Source organism: Ornithorhynchus anatinus, chromosome 2 (genome assembly GCF_004115215.2).
Source record: "Ornithorhynchus anatinus isolate Pmale09 chromosome 2, mOrnAna1.pri.v4, whole genome shotgun sequence".
Classification (NCBI taxonomy): domain Eukaryota; kingdom Metazoa; phylum Chordata; class Mammalia; order Monotremata; family Ornithorhynchidae; genus Ornithorhynchus; species Ornithorhynchus anatinus.
Window position 1 is genome coordinate 47,475,340 of NC_041729.1, and position 22,363 is coordinate 47,497,702.

General features: G+C 45.3%; 2 protein-coding genes across 2 annotated transcripts in view; both read left to right on the plus strand.

The window, feature by feature from the left end:
- The window catches only part of TMC7 (transmembrane channel like 7), a 39,440-nt gene extending 32,226 nt beyond the window's left edge, over nt 1-7,214 (plus strand). The window contains exons 14-16 of the mRNA XM_039911106.1: nt 1,554-1,709; nt 3,520-3,598; nt 5,000-7,214. Of these exons, the coding sequence (XP_039767040.1) occupies nt 1,554-1,709; nt 3,520-3,598; nt 5,000-5,068 (304 nt within the window). The 3' untranslated portion in view covers nt 5,069-7,214. The remainder of the gene's footprint in view (nt 1-1,553; nt 1,710-3,519; nt 3,599-4,999) is intronic.
- A 4,498-nt stretch (nt 7,215-11,712) lies between these two features.
- COQ7 (coenzyme Q7, hydroxylase) lies at nt 11,713-21,881 on the plus strand. Its single transcript, XM_001509205.5, has 6 exons — nt 11,713-11,847; nt 16,574-16,761; nt 19,075-19,189; nt 19,277-19,416; nt 20,221-20,289; nt 21,050-21,881. The coding sequence occupies exons 1-6, from the start codon at nt 11,727-11,729 to the stop codon at nt 21,125-21,127; spliced, it is 711 nt and encodes a 236-aa protein (XP_001509255.3). The 5' UTR covers nt 11,713-11,726; the 3' UTR covers nt 21,128-21,881.
- The last annotated feature ends 482 nt before the right edge of the window (nt 21,882-22,363 follow it).

A 22,363-nucleotide genomic window follows, 5' to 3' on the forward strand; every position in this document is an offset into this window, starting at 1 on the left:
TCTAAGCGGGAGAGGGAACAGATATCTCATTCTACCTCATCTTGTCAGGAGGAACAGGGTGGATTTTTAACTGGTTAGAAATTCCTGATATTTGTATAGCTTAACCTAGTACTTGTACTTTCCGATTGTACTTTCCAAGCTCTTAGTACAGTGCTCTGCACACAATAAGCGCTCAATAAATATGATTGAATGAATGAATAGTACGGAGGCAGCAAAGCCTAGCAGAAAGATCAAGGGCCTAGGAGTCAGGAGATGCAAGGTCTATTCACAGTTTTCCCAGCAGTGTGACTTTGGGGAAATCACTTCTTTGAACCTCAGCTTCCCCATATTAAATTTCTAACAATAATCATGGTATTTGTTAAGCACGTACTATGTGTCAATCCTAATGCTAAGTGCTGGGGCAGACACGGTCTCTGTCCCACGTGGGGCACACAGTCTAAGGGAGAGGGAGAACAGATCAATCAGTCAATGGAATTTATTGAGCACTTGCTGTGGGCAGAGCACTGTCCCAAGTGCTTGGGAGAGTACGCACGTTCCCTGCCCACAACTGAGCGTACAGTCTAGAGATATCTCCATTTTAAAGATGAGGAAACCGAGGCAAAGAGACTTTAAGTGACTTGCCCAAGATTATATAGTAGGCAAGTGGCAGAGCAGGATATAGAAATCGTGTCTGCTGGCTCCCGATCCCATGCTCTTTCCACTAGGCCATGTTGGTTCTGAGGTGCTTTCGGGAGGCGATGTGTGTTTTGCAGGACGGACTGGTGCTCTTTGCCTCAGGTATTTCTGGGAAAGACTATCTTAGTAATGTTCCACAAACAAGGCAGGCAGCATGCCGTACCGGAAAGAACACAAGACTGGTATTTAGGAGACCCAGGTTCAAATCAGAGCTCTGCCCTTGACTTGCTGTGTGACACTGGACAAGTCACTTACCCTCTCTGTGCTGCAGTTTCCTCACCTTTAAGATAGGAGTAAGATACCTGCTCTCCCTCCATCTTAGACGGTGAGCACAGGCCTCTGGCCCGATTATCCTGCAACTACCCCACTGCTTAACATCACGCCTAGTAAGTGCTTAATAAATTAACGCCATTTAAAAGCTCGCTGCCGGCAGGGAACGGGTCTACCGACTCTGTCATGCTGTGTGCTTTATTCAGTGCTCTGTACACAGTTAGTGCTCAATAGATACCACTAATTGATTCAAAAAAAGAAAAAAGAAGCACTTGGGGCTGGAACGTGGGCCGCAGAGGCAGGGCCGTGCGTGGCCGTTCTATCACAGCAGTGGGTTTCCCCACCACAGCCATGCCTTGGAGTGACTGGGCCTCTCCCAAGAACCGCTAGTAATTCCTCCATAAATTCGACCGAATGAATCTTTTGATGTGCCTGCCAACCCTGCCGCTTCCCGCCCCCATCATTTGGTGGTATCTAATATAAAAAGGTGCAATTCCCCCAAGTGCCAGTAATGAGTGTTCCAGATTCAAGGTGATTTCAGAAAAGGACTGAGAGTCAGGAACTTTACTGGAGTTTATTGACCCAAACCTCACTGTCTGTCTTAACAGTATTCCATCCTCCAAAGCCTGCGGACCTTTTATTCATTATAACAGCTCGTGGGACATTATCCCACAGACAGTCCACACCTTCCCAAATGCCCTGCAGAAGGTGGTTTACGGTATCACTTCAGAAGCCTTCGCCCTGCCTTTCTTCATGGTCCTCTGGTGAGTGAATCTGCTATCTCCACCCATCAGGGATGAGTCGGGTATGAGGATTAGACATGCCCTTGAATGGGGGGCGGGTTGGATCCCCTCAAACTCTTTCCCTTGGGCAAGCTCACAGTGTGATTTATTTGACACCAGGGGATGAGAAGAGAAGCAGCGTGGCCTAGTGGGTAGAGCACCGGCCTAGGAATCAGAAGTTCTAATCCCGGCTCTGCCACTTGTCAGCAGTGTGGCACGCTGCAGACCTTGGGCAAATCACTTAATTTCTCCATGCCTCAGTTAATTCATCTGTAAAATGGGAATTAAGACTGGGAGCCCCATGTGGGACGTGGACTGTGTGCAACCTGATTAGCTTGTATCTACTCCAATGCTTAGACCAGTGCTTGGTACATAGTAAGTGATTAATAAATACCATAGGAAAAAAGAAGCAGCGTGGCTCAGTGGAAAGAGCCCAGGCTTGGGAGTCAGCGGTCCTGAGTTCAAATCCCAGCTCACCCGCTTGTCATCTGTGTGACTTTGGGCAAGTCACTTCTCTCTGCCCCAGTGACCTCATCTGGAAAATGGGGATTAAGACTGTGAGCCCCACGTGGGACAACCCGATCACCTTGTATCTTCCCCAGCGATTAGAACAGTGCTTTGCACATAGTAAGCACTTAACAAATGCCATCATCATCATTATTATTATTATTAAGTGTGAAATGTGGTGAAGGCTTTTGTCTCACAAAGAGGACATATTCAGTGCTTTCCCAGAGTGCAGTTTTTCCCCAATTTGCTTTTGCTTTTACCCTTGACTTTCAGAGCCTAAGTGACTTCTATTTCCTTTAAGATAAACGAATTTATTTTACACACTCAGCAGCATTCTAGGTGTTCACTGTAGCCTCCCAAGCATTTAGTACAGTGTTCAGCACACAGTAATCCTTCAATAAGCAGCAATGATTGATTGACTGACTGAGGGAGACATTACGAAAAGCTGAATAAGGCCCAATCCCTGCCCTCAAGGAGAGGGAAGACAACATATAGAATATTTAAAATGGTGTGAAATAAAAAAAATTCCACTGAGGCAGTCTAAAACTACTATTCATTCATTCATTCAATAGTATTTATTGAGCACTTACTATGTGCAGAGCACTGTACTAAGCACTTGGAATGAACAAGTCGGCAACGGATAGAGACAGTCCCTGCGATTTGACGGGCTTACAGTCTGATCGGGGGAGACAGACAGACAAGAACAATGGTAATAAATAGAGTCAAGGGGAAGAATATCTCAAAAAAAAAAAAGACAACTAAATAGAATCAGGGTGATGTACATCTCATTAAACAAAATAAACAAAATAAATAGGGTGGTAAAGATATATACAGTCGAGCGGATGATTACGGTGCCGAGGGGGTGGGACGGGAGAGGGGGAGGAGGAGAGGGAAAGGGGGGAGAAGAGGGTTTAGCTGCGGAGAGGTGAAGGGGGGTAGAGGGAGCAGAGGGAAAAAGGGGGGAGCTCAGTCTGGGAAGGCCTCTTGGAGGAGGTGAGTTTTAAGTAGGGATTTGAAGAGGGGAAGAGAATTAGATTGTCTGAGGTGAAGAGGGAGGGCTTTCCAGGACCGCGGGAGGACGTGGCCCAGGGGTCGACGGCGGGATGGGCGAGACCGAGGGACGGTGAGGAGGAGGGCGGCGGAGGAGCGGAGCGTGCGGGGTGGGCGGTAGAAAGAGAGAAGGGAGGAGAGGTAGGAAGGGGCAAGGTGATGGAGAGCCGATGCGGATTCTTTGTGTGTTGGTTCTGCTTGGATAACTTGTCCCTGTCTTGCCCTCTGCCTGCAGCCTCATCATGTTCTACTTTGTTGCACTGGCTGGAGCTCACAGGCGAGTTGTGGAGCAGCTCAGGGAGCAGTTGGCTCTGGTAAGATCAGCCTCTGTTTTTTGGAGCGAAGACTTTCTCCCTCTCAGGACAGACCACCATTCTCCCCACCTCTAAAGCCTTATTAAAACCACATCTCTTCCAAGAGGATCATTCATTAATTCAGTCATTTATTGAGCGCTTACTGTGTGCAGAGCACGAGAGTACAATACAACAATAAACAGAAGCATTCCCTGCCCACAACAAGTTTACAGTCTAGAGGTCTTCCCCAACTAAGTCTTCATTTCTCCTTCTCCCTCTTCCTGCTGCGTCACCCTTGCAATTGGATTTCTACCCTTTAAGCACTTGATATTCACCCCAAACTCAGCCCCGCAGCACTTATGAATATATCCCTAATTTATTTTAATGTCTGTCTTACCCTGGAGAATGTAAACGTGTTGTGGGCAGGGAACTTGTCTACCGGTTCTATTTTATTATACTCTCCAAAGTGCTCAGTACGGTGGGAGAAGCAATGTGGTTCAGTGGAAAGAGCATGGGCTTGGGAGGCAGAGGTCATGGGTTCTAATCCCGGCTCCGCCGCTTGTCAGCTGTGTGACTTTGGGCAAGTCACTTCACTTCTCTGGGCCTCAGTTACCTCATCTGTAAAATGGGGATGAAGACTGTGAGCCCCACGTGGGACAACCTGATCACCTTGAATCCCCTCCAGTGCTTAGAACAGTGCTTTGCACATAGTAAGCGCTTAACAAATACCACCATTATTACAGTGCTCTGCAGAACAGTAAGCTTTCAGTAAACATGACTGATCGATTGATTACCCTTCCCAAGTGCTTAGTCCAGCGCTCTGCCCAACAGTAAATTCTCAATAAATACGATCGATTGATTACCCTCCCAAACAGTGAGTACAGTATTCTGCACATAGTAAGTGCTCAATAAATATCAATGATTGATTTTTTGATGGGAAAGGGGCCTCAATATAGTCTTAGGGGCCTAGCCATCTTGCTGCTTCTAAGGGAAAATGTCAAATACTATTCAGAAAACAAATTAGGACTTCACTAGTTCTCTGGAGAAGTTCTGGATCTTCTAGGGAATTCCAACTGCTGAGACTTGGCCTTTGAATGTGAGAAATATTTCTAAGAAGGGAGGAGCTCAGGCTGTTACTTTTGATCAACAAGTGTTGGCTGGGTTCTTTATCCTCCATGGGGAAATCCCCTTCATCATGCTCCTCCTTTTCCTCCTCACCCCCATCGTTGGCAACCTGGGTTTCTCCCCCCCTCACCCGGGATAGAGGTGAAGTGACTCAACAGGATCACACAGTCAGAGTTGGCATCCAAGCCCAAGTCTGTCCCTGGTCTCTTGTCCAGCTAATTATATGGAAAATAAGTGAATATCCATCCTACGTGCATCATAATCCACATCTCTCTTCTCTTGAATTTTTTTTTCCAGGAAAGCCGTGACAAACTCTTTCTAATCCGGAAGTTAACGGAGGCCCAGAAAGAGGTGGGAATCCGTTGATTTTACACAAGGTACCACCTGCTGCTGCTAGGGAACTGGCCAAAATCTTATGCAAGCCCCTGTTCCCCATTGTAAGGGCCATCTGACCCCCAATATCTTTGTAAATACAGTTCTGAGGACTCATGTGTGCCTTCTGCATCTGCTCCAGATTTCCTGATGCCCCTGCAATTCAGGATATGGCCAGGGTTTGTAGAATCAGTCCCTATTTTCAGGATTTTGTAAACCATAAAAATGTGCCTAGACTTAGTCTTGGCCCTCTGATAAATCTGTAAGGCTCGAGTTTTGACATTCCAAGAAGGGAAGAAAGAAATTCATCCAGTTTATTTGAAAAGTGATTTTAAATTCTTCATTGGCGATCACTAACGCATAATCTCAGGTTAGCACTTCTGGACAAAACTTCCGGTGACGTTTCCTGATCATAATTTTCAGATATCTTGTTTTATAGATCACTGATAAGGAAGATTATTTAAGCATTATGCTTAGTGGAATCAATGTTGAGAAGGTCAAGAGCCTGTTGTTACAATGAATATTGAAGGACTAATTACTTTCACCACTGAGGTGGTGATAGGAAAGGTGGAAATTCACTTTCCTGAATTGATTTTAGTTTTTGAGGTGTAAATACCAACACATACATGACCCCTGTTCTCATAGAAGTGCTCCTTACCAGGTGTCATATCATAGTCTGATTGCGTAGATCAAGAAGGATTCAAGTGAACTCAGCATTGATCCGGGTGGACCTCTGATTTTTCCTTGGTTTCCAAGTGTAGAGTTCTGACAGGAATACTTACAATTCATGGCCCCTACAGTGAGGGTCCAAAGGGAAAGACAGAAGACTGTCCTTGGTCACTTAAGCTATATATGCAGAAAATGCAATATGCTCAGAACTTTAGAAGCCCACAGGAAGGGTGATACAAACTTGTAAACCCTGAATGGAAAGAAGATTTCATTTTAAGATGATATTTTGTACTTCAGCTGGACTGTGGTCAAATATTTGGGTATTTGACAGTGCTTTTCATGTTCAACCCTCTTGCCCCTGATTGGATTGGGGGCAAATTGTTACTCTTGCCCAGAACCTCATGAGACTCAACAACTGTAAATCAATTGCTGCTGTTGCAACATGAATAAGTTGCTTTTTCCTTCAAGATCAGTGTTAACATGTTGATAATTTTGTGTGGCTCTTAATGCAGGTACATCTATGCAAGAATTTTCAGTAACAGTGAAAATCCCATTCTGGGTGCCTGGAGTGCATAAACAAATCTCTCCCCGACTCAACATGAACATCCAGTGTTATTGCACTGTATCTACAAGAAAAACAATAACGCTAAACCTTTTAGGGCATACAAACTTCATTCTTTAACACATTTTAACACTGACTCCTTGGCATTTATTAGTGCTCCTTTTACATTAATCCAAACCCTCTGCAAAGGTTAGCCTTTACCAGAATCCAAGGTTGGTTAGATCTTCAAGAAATGATTTGCTATGATCCAGTCCTATGGGACTAAAATTTCTCTTGCAGAACTGGAGGATTACAGGATCAGTCCTCCCTGACCAACAGAGGCCACCTCATTTCCTGGTCCGGCAACTGAGAGCCTTTGGCCATTCATGGCCATTCCATGTTTACAAATGCACTTTACTTTCAGGATCTTCAGTGGCCTTCATCCTCTTTTACAGACAAAATCGAATTACCCAAAAATCTATTTTTATTTTTCCAAGAGAACCGTGAGAGTAAATTATGAAATAAGCAGGCATCGAAGCTTGTGACTGCCATAACCTGGACGCTCTTCCTGGAAATTCTGTGGCTTTACCTGTCCATCATATGATGGGCATTTGGAGTAACATTGGTTATTTGGCCCAGTTCTAACTGCTTTTTATTTCTGTCCAGGATCAACATTTTTAAAAGTGTCATTAAGTGTTAACTTATTAAATTTTCCTACTTGCCACAGGTGAAAATATACAACTGTTACATTTCCTTTTTAAGACTGATCAATGTAGTATTTGTTGTTGCAAACTGCTGCCAATTGTGATTTTACTTGAATTTTTTGGGGGGTCATCTATTTAATAACTGAGGATAAGTCTGTTTTTTTAAGACAGTCCTCCTAATTGTGCGTTTGGACTACTGATTAAAGTTAAATTTTTTCCTTTTTCATAATGAGTACATGAGTGTTCTTCGATATTATGCGGTCACTTTGTAATCTAGACCAAAAGTCATGGTCGTCAGATATCCATTTTCTAAGTCATCTTCTGCTATAGTCTCACAATAGGAGAACAGAAAAGATGAATGCCCCCATCTTCCTGAAATTATGCCAGGTTCAGAAAAGTGTTTGCCAAGTACCCCGGGCTTGTTTTAGCTGTGGAACATACGGTTTAAACATTTTTGAGAACATTAGCTGTGGGTTTCTGTGGAAAGTCCAATTATCTCAAGGCTCAGCCCCGGTTTCGGCTTGAAGATGCCAGAGGACGTGTTGGCATTGTCGTTAGCTCTGCAGAATCCCAAGGGTGGGTGGGTGAAAGAACCCAGCTGGAAGCCAGTTCAGTTGATTTGAAGCTGCAGGGGAGGGTTTTCCTCACCTATAAGCAAAGCTTCCATTTGGAGAGGGAGGGGACGGTTAATCCGAGTTGGCTGCAGTGAGACAGAAGAGACTAGTGGTCTGCCCACCTTCGCCCACTGGGGTAGCCTCATTAATGGTGCCATTTGAGTTTTGCAAATGGATTACCACCATTCTACAGAGCTAAAAATAGATTTCCCAGTGGCCTCTTTGGACAGTTCTGTATTTTACAAATCCACTCAAAACTGCATTAGATTAAGTGAATCCCAATACCGGTGAATAATGGTTGGTATTTATGCCGGCTTTTTCTTCCTCCTCAATCAATCAGTGTTATTTAGTGAATGCTTACTGGGTACAGAGCACTGTCCTAAACACTTGGAAGAGTACAAAACAACAGAGTTGGAGTCACTTTCCCTGCACCCTCCTAGCTCAAACACTTTGTTATTCTTGGTAGGTTTCAGAATTAAAGCATTATGGTTTACTGGTGTCTGTTGTTTTGTGATAAACATTATGTTAGGTACAGTTCATTGCAATTCGCATATTAATCTGTTTCAAAGTTTTGTTTCAAGTAAACGGGATACTAGGGTTTCTAGTGGAATATTAAGAATTCAAGTTCAAATCCTTAGACATGGAAAAAAGGTAGTTCAAATTATATCAGTATTTTTTTTTTGCAAGTAAACTGGAAGGTTTTTTACATTTTTTTTTTTTTTTTTTTGCTATTCTTGTCATTCACTTAAGTCCCTGATAGTTATTAAAGAAAAGCAGAACTTCAAGATGCTGATGCCTACAATTAGAAGTCAGCAGTAAGCGTCAGGTCATACAGTCACAAAAAATGAGTCCCTACTATTTTCCACCAAGGATAGTTAGGGCCCAGTAAGCCATTTAAGCATTTCACAGTTTTTCTATTAATACCGCTGCTTCATTGATACTCTCCCATTCACCTTCCTAGAGGTGATGTCCTTATTATCTAAATTTAGACCTTTTAGTGAGGTGATAGCTCAATCTTAATAGCAATACTTATTAAAAATGTGAGTGTCCTTTGAGTTCCCTGTGTCTGTCTGTCTCCCCATCTTGACTGCAAGCTCATTATGGGCAGGGACCATCTCTACTAGCTCCCGTTATATTGTACTCTCCCAAGTGCTTAGTATAGTGCTCTGCACACAATAAGTGTTTAATAAATGTAATTGATTAAGTCTGGGCCTTGTCAAATGATGGGAGGTTACAGCAGTAGAAGATGGGAGGGATGCAAGAGGCTTAGCAGGCAGGGACAGCTGATCCGTCCCCTATCCATGACCAATATGCTTGGGCAAATCACTTAATTTCTCCATGCCTCAGTTAATTCATCTGTAAAATGGGAATTAAGACTGGGAGCCCCATGTGGGACGTGGACTGTGTGCAACCTGATTAGCTTGTATCTACTCCAATGCTTAGACCAGTGCTTGGTACATAGTAAGTGATTAATAAATACCATTGGAAAAAACAAGCAGCGTGGCTCAGTGGAAAGAGCCCAGGCTTGGGAGTCAGCGGTCCAGGGTTCAAATCCCGGCTCACCCGCTTGTCATCTGTGTGACTTTGGGCAAGTCACTTCTCTGTGCCTCAGTGACCTCATCTGGAAAATGGGGATTAAGACTGTGAGCCCCACGTGGGACAACCCGATCACCTTGTATCCTCCCCAGCGCTTAGAACAGTGCTTTGCACATAGTAAGCGCTTAACAAATGCCATCATCATCATGTATTATATCCAGTTCATTTTTTTTTAAGTGCCAAACCTACCTCCACTGTGGCTCCTGCTACCCTGTTCTAGAGCTCTGACCCCAGAGATCCCATGGACCCGGGAGACCAATGTGATGACTCTGAAGCAAATGAGGGAGGAACTGGGGTGGGATTCCCCTGGAAAAATGCTTTAGGATATGGCAAAACTCAGGTTTTGCATCTGCAAAATGCTCCATGAACCATTAGACGTATCCTGGCCCTCAGGGCCTCACAGTCAAAGGGAGGGGGAGGAGGAGAAGGGATGGTCAACAGATAAGGATGAATCAATAAAAACAAAGTCAGTGTAAAAGGCAAGGCCAATGATACAGGAATTCTTATTACATTTATTAATACGCTTATAACTGCAAACTTCCGAGGAAGACACGAAGAGCTCTTAAATCATTCATTCAATAGTATTTATTGAGTGTTTACTTTGTGCAGAGCACTGGACTAAGCACTTGGAATGCACAAATCTGCAACAGAAATCAGTTTTACCATTTTACTATCAGGAATTGTAAACACCAGATTCTTAGTGAGCGATCCCCTACAGTGAATACAAACTCATTTAATGTCCCACAAGTGGCATAGTGGACAGAGCGCGGGCCTGGGTGTCAGAAGGTCATGGGTTCTAATTCCATCTCTGCCGCTTGTCTGCTGTGTGACCTTGAATAAGTCACTTCCCAAAGAAGCAGCGTGGCTTGGTGGAAAGAGCCTGGGCTTGGGAGTCAGAGGTCATGAGTTCGAATCCCAGTTCTGCCCCTTGTCAGCTGTGTGACTGTGGGCAAGTCACTTAACTTCTCTGTGCCTCAGTTCCCTCATCTGTAAAATGGGGATTAACTGTGAGCTTCACGTGGGACAACCTGATTACCCTGTATCTACCCCCAGCGCTTAGAACAATGCTCTGCACATAGTAAGTGCTTAACAAATACCAACATTGTTATTATTATTATTATTATTCTCTGACCCTCTGTTCCCTCATTTGTAAAATGGGGACTGACACTGAGTGACATGAGGGACAGGGACTTTCACCCATTCAATTGTATTTATTGAGCACTTACTGTGTGCAGAGCACCGTACTAAACGCTTAGTCATTCAATATTCAGCGCTTACTATGCAGAGCACTGTACTAAACGCTTATTCATTCAATCTTATTGAGTGCTTACTATGTGCAGAGCACTGTACTAAGCACTTACTAAGGGACTGTACTAAGGGACTACTAAGGGACTGGTTTTGTTTTTCTGTCTCCCCCTTTTAGACTGTGAGCCCACTGTGGGGCAGGGATTGTCTCTCTGTGTGGCCCAATTGCACCTTCCAAGCGCTTAGTACAGTGCTCTGCACACAGTAGGCGCTCAATAAATTCGATTGAATGAATGAATGAATGACTGGGTCCAACCCCATTTGCTTGTATGCACCCCAGGGCTTAGTACAGTGCTGGCACCAAGTAAGCCCTTAAAAAAATACCATTATTATTATGATTATGTCCAACCAAAGGATCTACGCGGCCACAACGGAGTCATGACCTCTGAATGTGTTACCGATTTGTCCATTCCAGGCGCTTACTACAGTGCTCTGCACATAGTAAGTGCTCAAATCACGTGGCTCAGTGGAAAGAGCCCGGGCTCGGGAGTCAGAGGTCCTGGGTTCGAATCCCAGCTCTGCCACTTGTCAGCTGGGTGACTGTGGGCGAGTCACTTCTCTGGGCCTCAGTGACCTCATCTGTAAAATGGGGATGAAGCCTGTGAGCCTCCCATGGGACAACCTGATGACCCTGCATCTCCCCCAGCGCTTAGAACAGTGCTCTGCACATAGTAAGCGCTTAAATGCCAACATTATTATCATTATTATTATTACCCCAGCGCCTAGAACAGTGCTCTGCACATAGTAAGCGCTTAACAAATACCAACATTATTATTATTATTATTACTCCAGTGCTTGGCACATAGTAAGTGCTTAACAAATACCACCATTATTAAATACTATTGAATGAATGAATGGATGAATGAATACTATTGAATGAATGAATACTATTGAGGGAATGAATCCACGGCAACCCAAGTGACACCTCCCCGCCTGATTGACAGCGCCGACAGCCAATCAAAAGACGGCAGTCGCAGCCAGGCGACCAATAGGAGCCGGGGGGCGGGGCGTCCCGAGCCCCGGCGGACGAAACCAAACGCAAACTTTTGACGGGGCATTTCAGAGAACTCGTCCTCCCCCCCCCCCGTCCATCGCGCCGCCGATTCTCGAGACCCTCCCTCGAACTCCACTTGGTCTCGTCCGGCGCGTTCCCGTGGGCGGGAACGTGTTCGAAGGCCGGGGGGGGGGCGATGACGTGATCGGCGGTCGCCCGCGGCGCGGTGATGTCATCGGAGGGCGCCTGGTCGGTCGCTGTCCACTTTCCCAGCAGGCGCCGGGACGGAGCGATGGGCCGCGCTGGGGGCCTGGGGCGGTTGTGCGCAGGCGCGTGGCGCTGCCCTGCAGGTACAGGGGCAAGGAGGGCCAGGCCCCAACCAAAGTCATGTCATCCCTGCCCTGCCCAACCCCTCCCTCCAAACTCACTCTCTTCCCCTCTTCAAAGCCCTCCTGACACCTCACCTCCTCCAGGAGGCCTTCCCAGCCTGAACCTCCCTTTCCCCCTGCCCCCCTCCCCCCTCCTCCTCCTCCCCCCCCTCCTCCTCCTCCCCCTCCCCCCCAGCCCTTGGGCCTCTTTCCATCTCTTATTTATTACTCTATTTTATGATTTAAATTATTGATTTTTTGTGGTCTAATTTATTACCCTATTTTGTTATTTGTCATTTAAGTTATTGATTTTTTTTGGGGGGGGGGTCTCTTTTGGTGTGTTCTGTCTTGCTGTTTCCCCCTTCCTTCATTCAGGAGTATTAATGGAGCAGAGGATTAATAATGTTGGTATTTGTTAAGCGCCTACTATTGTACTGGAAAAGAGAATGGAACTAAAAGGCAGTGAGGATTCGAACCCAAGGTGGTGACGCAAGGAATAATGTCGGTATTTGTTAAGCGCTTACTATGTGCCGAGCACCGTTCTAAGCGCTGGGGTAGACACAGGGGAATCAGGTTGTCCCACGTGGGGCTCACAGTCTGCATCCCCATTTTACAGATGAGGGAACTGAGGCACAGAGAAGTTAAGTGACTTGCCTACAGTCACACAGCCGACAAGTGGCAGAGCTGGGATTCGAACTCATGAGCCCTGACTCCAAAGCCCGTGCTCTTTCCAATGAGCCACGCTGCTTCTCTAAGTAAGGAAAGTAACACTCAGAGACAGTGTTGGATAGATCAGAAAAGGGAGGAAGGTGACCGAGTGCCCGTTCACCTCCAGAGAGGTACGAGTGACACAACGGCCCCCCTCTCCTGTTTGGCTGGGCCTTTATTTGCAACATATAGGAGAAGTAGCCAATCACAAAAGAACTCGGACAGTGTGTTTTCTTCAATGACCAAAGAGACTCTTCAAGCAGGCCTTATCTGTTTTGGGTAAGAAGTAATCTCCCGTCCAAGCAGGCCTTATCTGTTTTGGGAAAGAAGCAATCTCCTGCCCCCCGGAATTTGGAATTTGCAGATGTGATATACATCCCACCTGAAATGGGGGACTTCCTGAGACAAAAACAGAGTCATTTAGATCAAAAGCTGCTATGCTCAGAATGCTGTTTTTAACACTCTGTGCAGAGCACTGTTCTAAGCGCTGGGGTAGATACAGGGGAATCAGGTTGTCCCACGTGGGGCTCACAGTCTCCAGCCCCATTTTACAGATGAGGTCACTGAGGCACAGAGAAGTGAAGTGACTTGCCCACAGTCACACAGCTGACAAGTGGAAGAGCCGGGATTCGAACCCATGACATCTGACTCCCAAGCTCGGGCTCTTGCCACTGAGCTATGCTGCTTCTCCTAAGCGCTAAGAGATGTTAATTGACACTAAGTGCAGAGCACTGTTCTAAGCGCTGGGGTAGATACAGGGGAATCAGGTTGTCCCACGTGGGGCTCACAGTCTTCAGCCCCATTTTACAGATGATAATCCCTCAAGCGGCGCTTGTTAAGCGCTTACTATGTGCAAAGCACTGTTCTAAGCGCAGGGGGGATACAAGGTGATCGGGTTGTCCCACGTGGGGCTCACAGTTTTAATCCCCCTTTTACAGATGAGGGAACTGAGGCACAGAGAAGTGAAGTGACCTGCCCACAGTCACACAGCTGACAAGGGGCAGAGCTGGGATTCGAACTCATGACCTCAGACTCCCAAGCCCGAGCTCTTTCCACTGAGCCACACAATTGTCCCTTCCAAGCGCTTAGTCCAGTGCTCTGCACATAGTAAGCGCTCAATAAATACGATTGAATGAATGAATTATTAATGATCTGCATATATCTGTGATTCTATTGGTCTATTTTGATGGTATTGTTGCCTGTCTGCTTGTTTTTTGTTGTCTGTCTCCCCCCTTCTAGCCTGTGAGCCCATTGTGAGGCAGGGATGGTCCCTCTCTGTGCCCCAATTGCCCCTTCCAAGCGCTTAGTCCAGTGCTCTGCACATAGTAAGCGCTCAATAAATACGATTGAATGATTTTATTAATGATGAGTAGATATCTATGGTTCTGTTGACCTATTTTGATGGTATCGATGCCTGTCTACTTATTTTGTTTTGCTGTCTGTCTCTCCCCTTTAGGCTGTGAGCCCATTAGTGGGCAGGGATTGTCTCCATCTGTTGCTGAATTGTATCTTCCAAGCGCTTAGTATAGTGCTCTGCACACAGTAAGCGCTCAATAAATACAATTGAATGAATGAATGAATGGAAGGGATGTTATTTTCAGGGGGCCGAGAAGGGTTAGGCGGTGAAGTCACACCTGGGCGGCCCCGAGTTCGAGTTGACCAGGCCTGAGTGACGACGGGGCCTGAGCCAAGGGTCCCTCAGTGTCACGTGATCACATCACAGGAGAGCAACAATAATAATAACAGTAATAACGATATTTGTTAAGCACTTAACTATGTGCTAGGCACTGTACGAAGCACTGGGGTGGATACAAGCAAATGGGGTTGGACCCAGTTCCTCTCCCATGTGGGGCTCACAGTCTCCATTCTCATTTTACAGATGAGGGAACTGAGGCCCAGTGAGGTGACTTGCCCAAGGTCACACGGCAGACAAGTGGCCAAGCAGGGATTAGAACCCATGACCTTCTGACTCCCAGGCCCCAGGGCATACAAATAAATCTAGTTGGACATAGTTCTTGTCCCACCTGGGACTCATTCTCAGTCCCCACTTTACATTTGAGGGAACTGAGACCCAGGGAAGTGAAGTGACTTACCCAAGGTCACACAGCAGACAAGTGGCAGAGTCAGGACTCGAACCCACAACCTTCAGACTCCCAGGCCAGTGCTTTATCCACTGTGCCATGCTGCTTCTCACTTATAATAATATAATATAATAATAATAACGGTTCCAAGCGCTGGGGGAGACACAGGGTCATCAGGTTGTCCCACATGGGGCTCACAGTCTTCGTCCCCATTTTACAGATGAGGGAACTGAGGCCCAGTGAGGTGACTTGCCCAAGATCACACAGCTGACAAGTGTTGGAGCCAGGATTAGAACCCACGACCTCGGTCTCCTAAGCCCGGGCTCTTTCCACTAAGCCATGCTGCTCTTGGAGTGTGACTTACCAAGGTTGTTGGGCTAAATGTTAAGACTACAGCTTGGGGGGGAGGAGACAGTGGTGTGGCACAATAATGAGGGTATTTATTAAGCGCTTACTATGTACCAAACACTATTCCGAGTGCTGGGGTAGAATACGAGGTCATTAGGTTGTCCCACATGGGGCTCACAGTATTCATCCCCATTTTATAGATGAGGTCACCGAGGCGCAGAGAAGTGAAGTAACTTGTCCAAAGTCACAGAGTTGATAAGTGGTGGAGTCGGAATTAGAACCCCTGACCTCTGACTTCCGAGCCTGTGCTCTTGCGACTAGGCCATGCTGCTTCTCATCTATAATAATGATGGTGTTTGTTAAGCGCTTACTATATGCTAAGCACTGTTCTAACCTCTGGGGTAGGTGCAAGGTAACAAGGTTGTCCCATGTGGGCCTCACACTCGCTTATGTACATATCTGTCATTTATTTATGATAATAATGATAATGATGATGGTATTTGTTAAGCGCTTACTGAGTGCCAAGCACTTACTTATGATGATAATGATAATGATGATGGTATTTGTTAAGCGCTTACTGAGTGCCAAGCACTTACTTATGATGATAATGATAATGATGATGGTATTTGTTAAGCGTTTACTGTGTGCCAAGCACTCTTCTAAGTACTGGGGTACATACGAGGTCATCAGGTTGTCCCACGTGGGGCTCACAGTCCTGATCTGCATTTTACAGATGAGGTCACTGAGGCACAGAGAAGTGAAGTGATTTGCCCAATATCAAGCACTTTTAGGTTGTGAGCCCCCACTGACCAGGGACTGTGTCTGAATTAGCACACCTGACTGTCTCCTCAGCCCCTAAAACGGTCCTCCACGATTATCAGATAATGTGGGAGTCGCAACCGTGAGCCCGTTATTGGGCAGGGATTGTCTCTATCTGTTGCCGAATTCTCCATTCCACGCGCTTAGTACAGTGCTCTGCACATAGCAAGTGCTCAACAAATACGACTGAATGAATTCTTGCAGTATTCTGTCGAGGAGGATTCGTGCTATAGTCGTCACCTGTTCTAGCAGCCTGTGCGCAAGACATTCTTTTCCGGCTCTGAGGCCCACCGTACTTATCGACGCAGACTTGTTTCGTCGGACGAACGTTCCCCAATTCTCTGACATCGTTCTTTTCCCAGACACGTAGCAGAAAAAGATAGGTTATGGCACAATTGAGCATGCTTTGCCCATCAGAAGCACTCGAATGGTGTCACTTTTATGACCACCTCATGCTTGTCCGTCAGTATCCCGACTCCGCCCCTTGTCAACTGTGTGACTGTGGGCAAGTCACTTCACTTCTCTGTGCCTCAGTTCCCTCATCTGTAAAATGGGGATGAAGACTGTGAGCCTCACATGGGACAACCTGATTCCCCTGTATCTCCCCCAGTGCTTAGAACAGTGCCCTGCACGTAGTAGGCGCTTAACAAATACCAACATTATTATTCGTTGGGGAGAGGTCCCATGGGATTGCCCTTTTGGGTTGTAATTGTTCACCTGGTTCTAATGAGGTAAAAATCTCCGTTTCCTAGATTACGGAGGAGGAGGTGGCGGCAGGCTCAGACGGTTTTACAGCACAGGAATGACCTTGGAGAATGTCAACAGGGCAACGGTGGACCGCATCATTCGGGTAGATCACGCAGGAGAGTATGGAGCCAACCGCATCTATGCTGGCCAGATGGTCGTCTTAGGAAGAACAAGTGTAGGTCCCGTTATTCAGGTTAGTATCTATGGATCGCCCTTCTATGCCCCCAAAGAGCTTAATGGCTTGGTCTTTGGGGAAACCTGTTCTATTCAGTTCCGGTGTCCTGAAATGTCGTTTACTGGAAATGGCACACTAAAATACCCTCGAATGTGCCTCTTCTTCTTCAAATGCCGTCGAGTCGTTTCTGATCCATAGGACTCCATGGATACACCCTCTCCAAAATGTCCCATCTTCTTCCGTGAGGTCGTTCTGGTGTGTCTAGCCGTAGAGTTTTCTTAGTAAAAATACAGACGCGATTTACCCTTGCCTTCTTCCAAGCAGTAAAAACTGGAGTCTCTGCCATTGTCTTTGATCAACATTTCGATCACTTGATGATCCGCCTTTGACTCCTTCCCGTGCCTCTGTTGCCCAGTACAGATGAACCGACTTTGTCTAACACTTCGACTTAGACCTTTCCATCATGGGTAACCCCAGTGAGAAAGTGTCTCTCATTGGCATGGCTCTAAGCCTACGCAAACTCTCTTGCCACGCTAAGACATCGACTCATAGGAGAGTGAAGGTATCTAGCACTTTAATTTTCTAAAATATGTCCATTTGCCATCTCATTTAGTCTTTACAACACCTCTATGAAGTAGCTAATTTGTAGTGGGGATAAGCTATTTAATTTAAAGGTGTTTGGCTTCTTGGATGCAGGGTGGAGGCCATGAATTATTTCAATCAGTGAATCAATCAGTAGTATTTATTGAGAACCTACTATGTGAAAACCACTGTAAGTACCATTTGGAAGAGTATAATTGCCGTAGAGAGTTTTGAAGCCGGTGGTCAGGAGATTCTGCTTGAAGTGGAATCAGTCAATCAGTTAATGGTATTTGAGCACTTAAACTGTGTGCAGAGTACTGTACAACAGAATTAGTGGACACATTCCCTGCCCACAAGAAGTTTACAGTCTTGTAGGGGAGATAGACATTAATATTAGTTATGGATATGTTAGTACTGTTGGGCTGAGGGTGGAATGAATATCAAATGCTTAAAGAATACACATCTAAGTGCATAGGTGACACAGAAGGGAGAGGGAGTAAGGGAAATGAGGGCTTAGCCAGAGAAGGTCTTTGGTAGCCAGTGGATGTTAAATAGTATAATGATGCAGGCTAATTTTTTTTTTTAAAGATGTTCCGGGAAACAGACTGAAAGATGGACTGAAAAGGGGAAACGTCGGTGTCAGGGTGAGAGCAGGGAAACGGCCAATGCAGTCATCTAGTGAGGAGCTGATAAAAGTTGGAATCAGAGCAGTAATCATATGGATGGAGAGGAAATATTGTGGAGGAAAAACTGGCAGGATTTCGGAACAGACCAAATGCAAACACCAAAGAAAGAGGAATCAAGGATGACACCGAGGTTGTGGGAATTAAGGATAAGGGAGCATGGTGGTGCTATCAACTCTGATGGAAAGGAAGTTGAAGCATTTGGTTTTCTCCTTTTAAGTTTAAGGTGTTGGGAAAACCTTGTGGAGATGCCCAGAGGGAAGAGGAGATGTGAGATTTTGGTGCTGGAAAGATAGATTTGGGAGTCATCCCCAAAAGGGTGTGTTTTTTTAAATAACGAGAAGATTTTAGTGTTTGCGTGTATTTGTTACAGTTTTCTTTTCTGAGACCAAATCCAGAGGAATAACAATTTGATAAAAGGCCTGGCTTTATTTTGAAAAAGTGTTTTTAGAAAAAGACCGCCTTAGCACACAATGAAAGTAGAAAGGAAGTGAAAGGAGCATGTCAAAAGATATGTGACAACAGAAAGCCAGGTCTTGTAAGGTGACCAGGACTTGCAAAATGCAGCTTTTACATTCTACCAATTGAGAGGAAATGACAGTACATCTCTTAATGTCTCCTGGGAAGTTGTTAAAGATGCTTTTGGTAGAATGTGGCTCCTTCCTTTAATTCCTCATCCACACTATTGTTCAGAATCTGATTACTTTAACTGGTGCATTCATTATCCATGGTATTTATCGAGCGCTTACTATGTGCAGAGCACTGCACTAAACGCCTGGGAGGGTGCAGTGTTACGGAGTTGGCAGACTCGTTCGCTGCCCACAATGCATTTTAAAAGCAGAGTGAAGCAGTTACATTTACTGGGCCTTCATGTGGGGTGATTAAGCATGAAGAAAAATGTCTCTTGCAATGTTTTTGTTTTCCACATCTCCACTTCAGCTCTCCTGTTAAGATAGGAGCCGAAAATACCTTCTCCGACCCATAAACACATTCCCCATTGGGTTATGTTTTTGAAGAGAAGGAGGGTTGAATTTAACGCAATCTTGTAATTTTATTTTTCCCGCAGAAAATGTGGGATCAAGAAAAGGATCATTTGAAAAAATTTAATGACTTGATGATTACATTTAGAGTTCGACCAACCCTCCTGATGCCCTTTTGGAATGTGGTGGGCTTTGCACTAGGTGAGTACCTGTACCAGTGAGCTGACCGTGCCAGACGGGGACACTGGGAATGCAAGAGTATGACTCCCCTTTGTTTGAAAATTCCAGGTATGGGAACAGCCTTGCTTGGGAAGGAAGGAGCAATGGCTTGCACTGTGGCTGTGGAAGAGTCAATAGCAAACCATTACAACAACCAGATTAGGACACTAATGGAAGAGGATCCAGAAAAATATGAAGAACTTCTTCAGGTACTAGAGGAAGGAAAGGGGGAGATGGAAAAACTTAAAGGGGAGGAGTAATTCATTTTAATGTCTGCCTCCCCCTATATACTGTAAGGTCCCTGTGGGATCGAACGTACCAATTCTATTATATTTTACTTGCCCAAGCGCTCTGCACACAGTAAGTGCTCATTATTATTCCCCAATCTTTGGCGTTCCACACCTCCCCCTCACTCCTGGACTATCATTGTACCGATATGCTTCTGCCTCCAATACCAGCCGTTGTCCAAAGTGGTGATTGTAGTAGGAGGAGTGATATTTATTGAGTACCTAACGTATGCATTGGACTGTCCTAAGCACTTGGGGAAGGAGAACAGAAGGAAACTTCTCTGTAGTGGTCATTTTTGAAAGGAACAGCCGCCTGCTTATTTTGATGCTGTTTCCTAACTTTCCACTGTTGGTCATATGTGAGTCATGAAATTCTTTGTGATTAATCTTGCCCTATAAGAAGCTGATGCGCTTCTTTGAAAATGGATGACAAGATAGGGCCGACAGTGGGTTTCCCCCACGAAAAGATGTCTATTTTAAACCTCAAAAAGGTAGTGCTATCCTTGTCCGTGGTCTCGCTATCACACGCCTCCCAACTCCCTTGACCAGTTATCAGATGTTCCTCAAGGAATCTCTTCCTTATTCTCTAGCTTCTCTCTCTGATCAAGAAATCAGATTCCTCTCTAGTTTTCCTGCTGAGACTCCCTGTGGGTATTTAATTGTATCACTAGACCAAAGCCACGAAAGGCCAGTGCTGACCTGCTTCTGCTTCTCTTTTTCTTCAAGATAATAAAGAAATTCCGGGATGAAGAGCTGGAGCACCATGACACGGGGCTCGAACATGACGCAGAACTGGTAAGGCTCTAACATTGAATCTCTGGAAGCAGAGGGGCCTGGTGGAAAGAGCACAGGGCTGGAAATCCGGAGATTCACATTCCAGGCACCCCTCTGCCATTTGCCCTGGGACCTCGGGCAAGTCATTTTTAACTTCTCTGAGCCTCAGTTTCATCATCTGTCAGTTGGGAATAAAATACCTCTTCCGAGCCCCGTGTGGGACAGAGACTGTGTCCGATTGGATTGTCTGTATCCACTCTGGCGTTCAGCGCAGTGCTCGGCACTTCGAAAGTCCTTATTACTTTTGCTGCGGAGCTTTGGGGAGTGCCATACCAAGGATTGGAAAATTCCAACTTGGGCTAAAGGACTCAGAACATGCAGTTACGACAGTTTGTCCTCTTCTCTTTGGGGTGGTAATCTGGAAGAAGGAAATGACCACACGATCTCTGATAAGAATAATGGGACCAGAGGAGGTCTAAGTTCGATGATGGGATTGTTCGCAGTTAGAATGTTATTTCTGCAAAGGAAGCACATGTTTTTCTCTCTTATCTCTCTTTCCCCAGCAGCATTTCTTCCTCCCTGCTGGGAGAAGCGAATTGATTCGAATGTCTTGGCAGCTGCCACCATAGCATTCTATCATTTGAAAAGTTCATACATAATGAAGGGTGAATCATTTTTCAAAAGCTAGTTTGTTCTCTCCCACTGAGGTTTACGTTGCCCCCACCAATCACTCTAGCCTGCCTAGATCTAACCACACCAATTTTGCACTTCTATTTTTTAGGCACCAGCATACACACTTCTGAAGAGTGCTATTCAAGTTGGATGTACCGCTGCAATATATTTATCAGAACGAATTTAGACTCTTCCCCCTTTTGCCACTCCTTAATTTAAGAAGTCACATGCACATTGGAAATGATACGGTGTTTGCCATTCTTATGAGATTTTTGGAAATAAACGGAATAGCGCTAATCTTTTTTTTTTAAAGGAAAGCATTCGACTTTTTGTCTTCATTAGATGTCGTCAGGCCACAACTGAATAGGTGTGCTTCCACCCTCCAATCCTGCTGTTGTGATCGAGTTTTAATATTAGTATCTTATCAGAACTCCTTATAGGAAAAATGAGAAACCACTATTCAACCATGCCAATTGAGGGGCTAAAATAATATCTTTTTTCCCTCTGGATTACATTATTTTGTTAACTAATCACATCCCTAATATTTATTCATTGGGAACATAGGAAGGTAGTGTCTGTATAAGGCTCCTTCGTTGAAATCTTGGTCAAATGGATTTTAAAATGATTTTTTTTCACCCAAGGGAGACATCGTAACATTTCTGTGCAAAATGTACTAGTCTTCCCATCGTCACAGCCCAACTAAAATCATTATCCGTTCCAGGAAGCCTTCCCTGGCCACAGTCTCTCACCTCCACTCATCCTATTCTCTCTTCCTTCAGCATCGCCTATGCACTTGAGTTGTACCCCCTAACCTTTGGATACCCCAGCCCCTCCAGCACTTAAGTGCATATATAGTTTCTTCTTACCCTACCGATAACTGACTTCAACGTCTATCTCCCTGACTCTGTTTTACTCTCCCAAATAAAGTACTCTGCACACAGTAAGCACTCAAATATTATTGATTCATGGGTTATACTCTCTCCGTCTCTCTCAGTGACTCTAAGCCACTTCGCTGGAGACTCAAGGAGCAGTGGCAACTAGAAAAGGTGACAAGAAAATTGCTCCCGCTATACCTAAAAGCTTTGGGGCACTGAGAAAAACTCTCTTCTCCCTTTTTCCAGGAGTAGCTACTGCTGTTTTTCTTGTGAGGCTAGTTATTTTTCTGTCCTAACGACTGTTTCCCCCTCTAGATCGTGGTCCCTTGACCCACTGCCAGAAGAGATACCTTCTATATGTCTCTTGGTTAGCTGTTGAGGGACATAAAAGAGATTCCAACCAAAAATAAAGAATTGCCCTCCTGCTGCTCCTCCCTCACCCTTGCAGTTGGGGCGGATGTTCTCTTTCTTTGGGTTGTGATGCAGGAGGGCTTGGTGGTAGTTGGTCCTCATTTTTAGAAGGCATGTGAGAAATCGACTGCCAAATG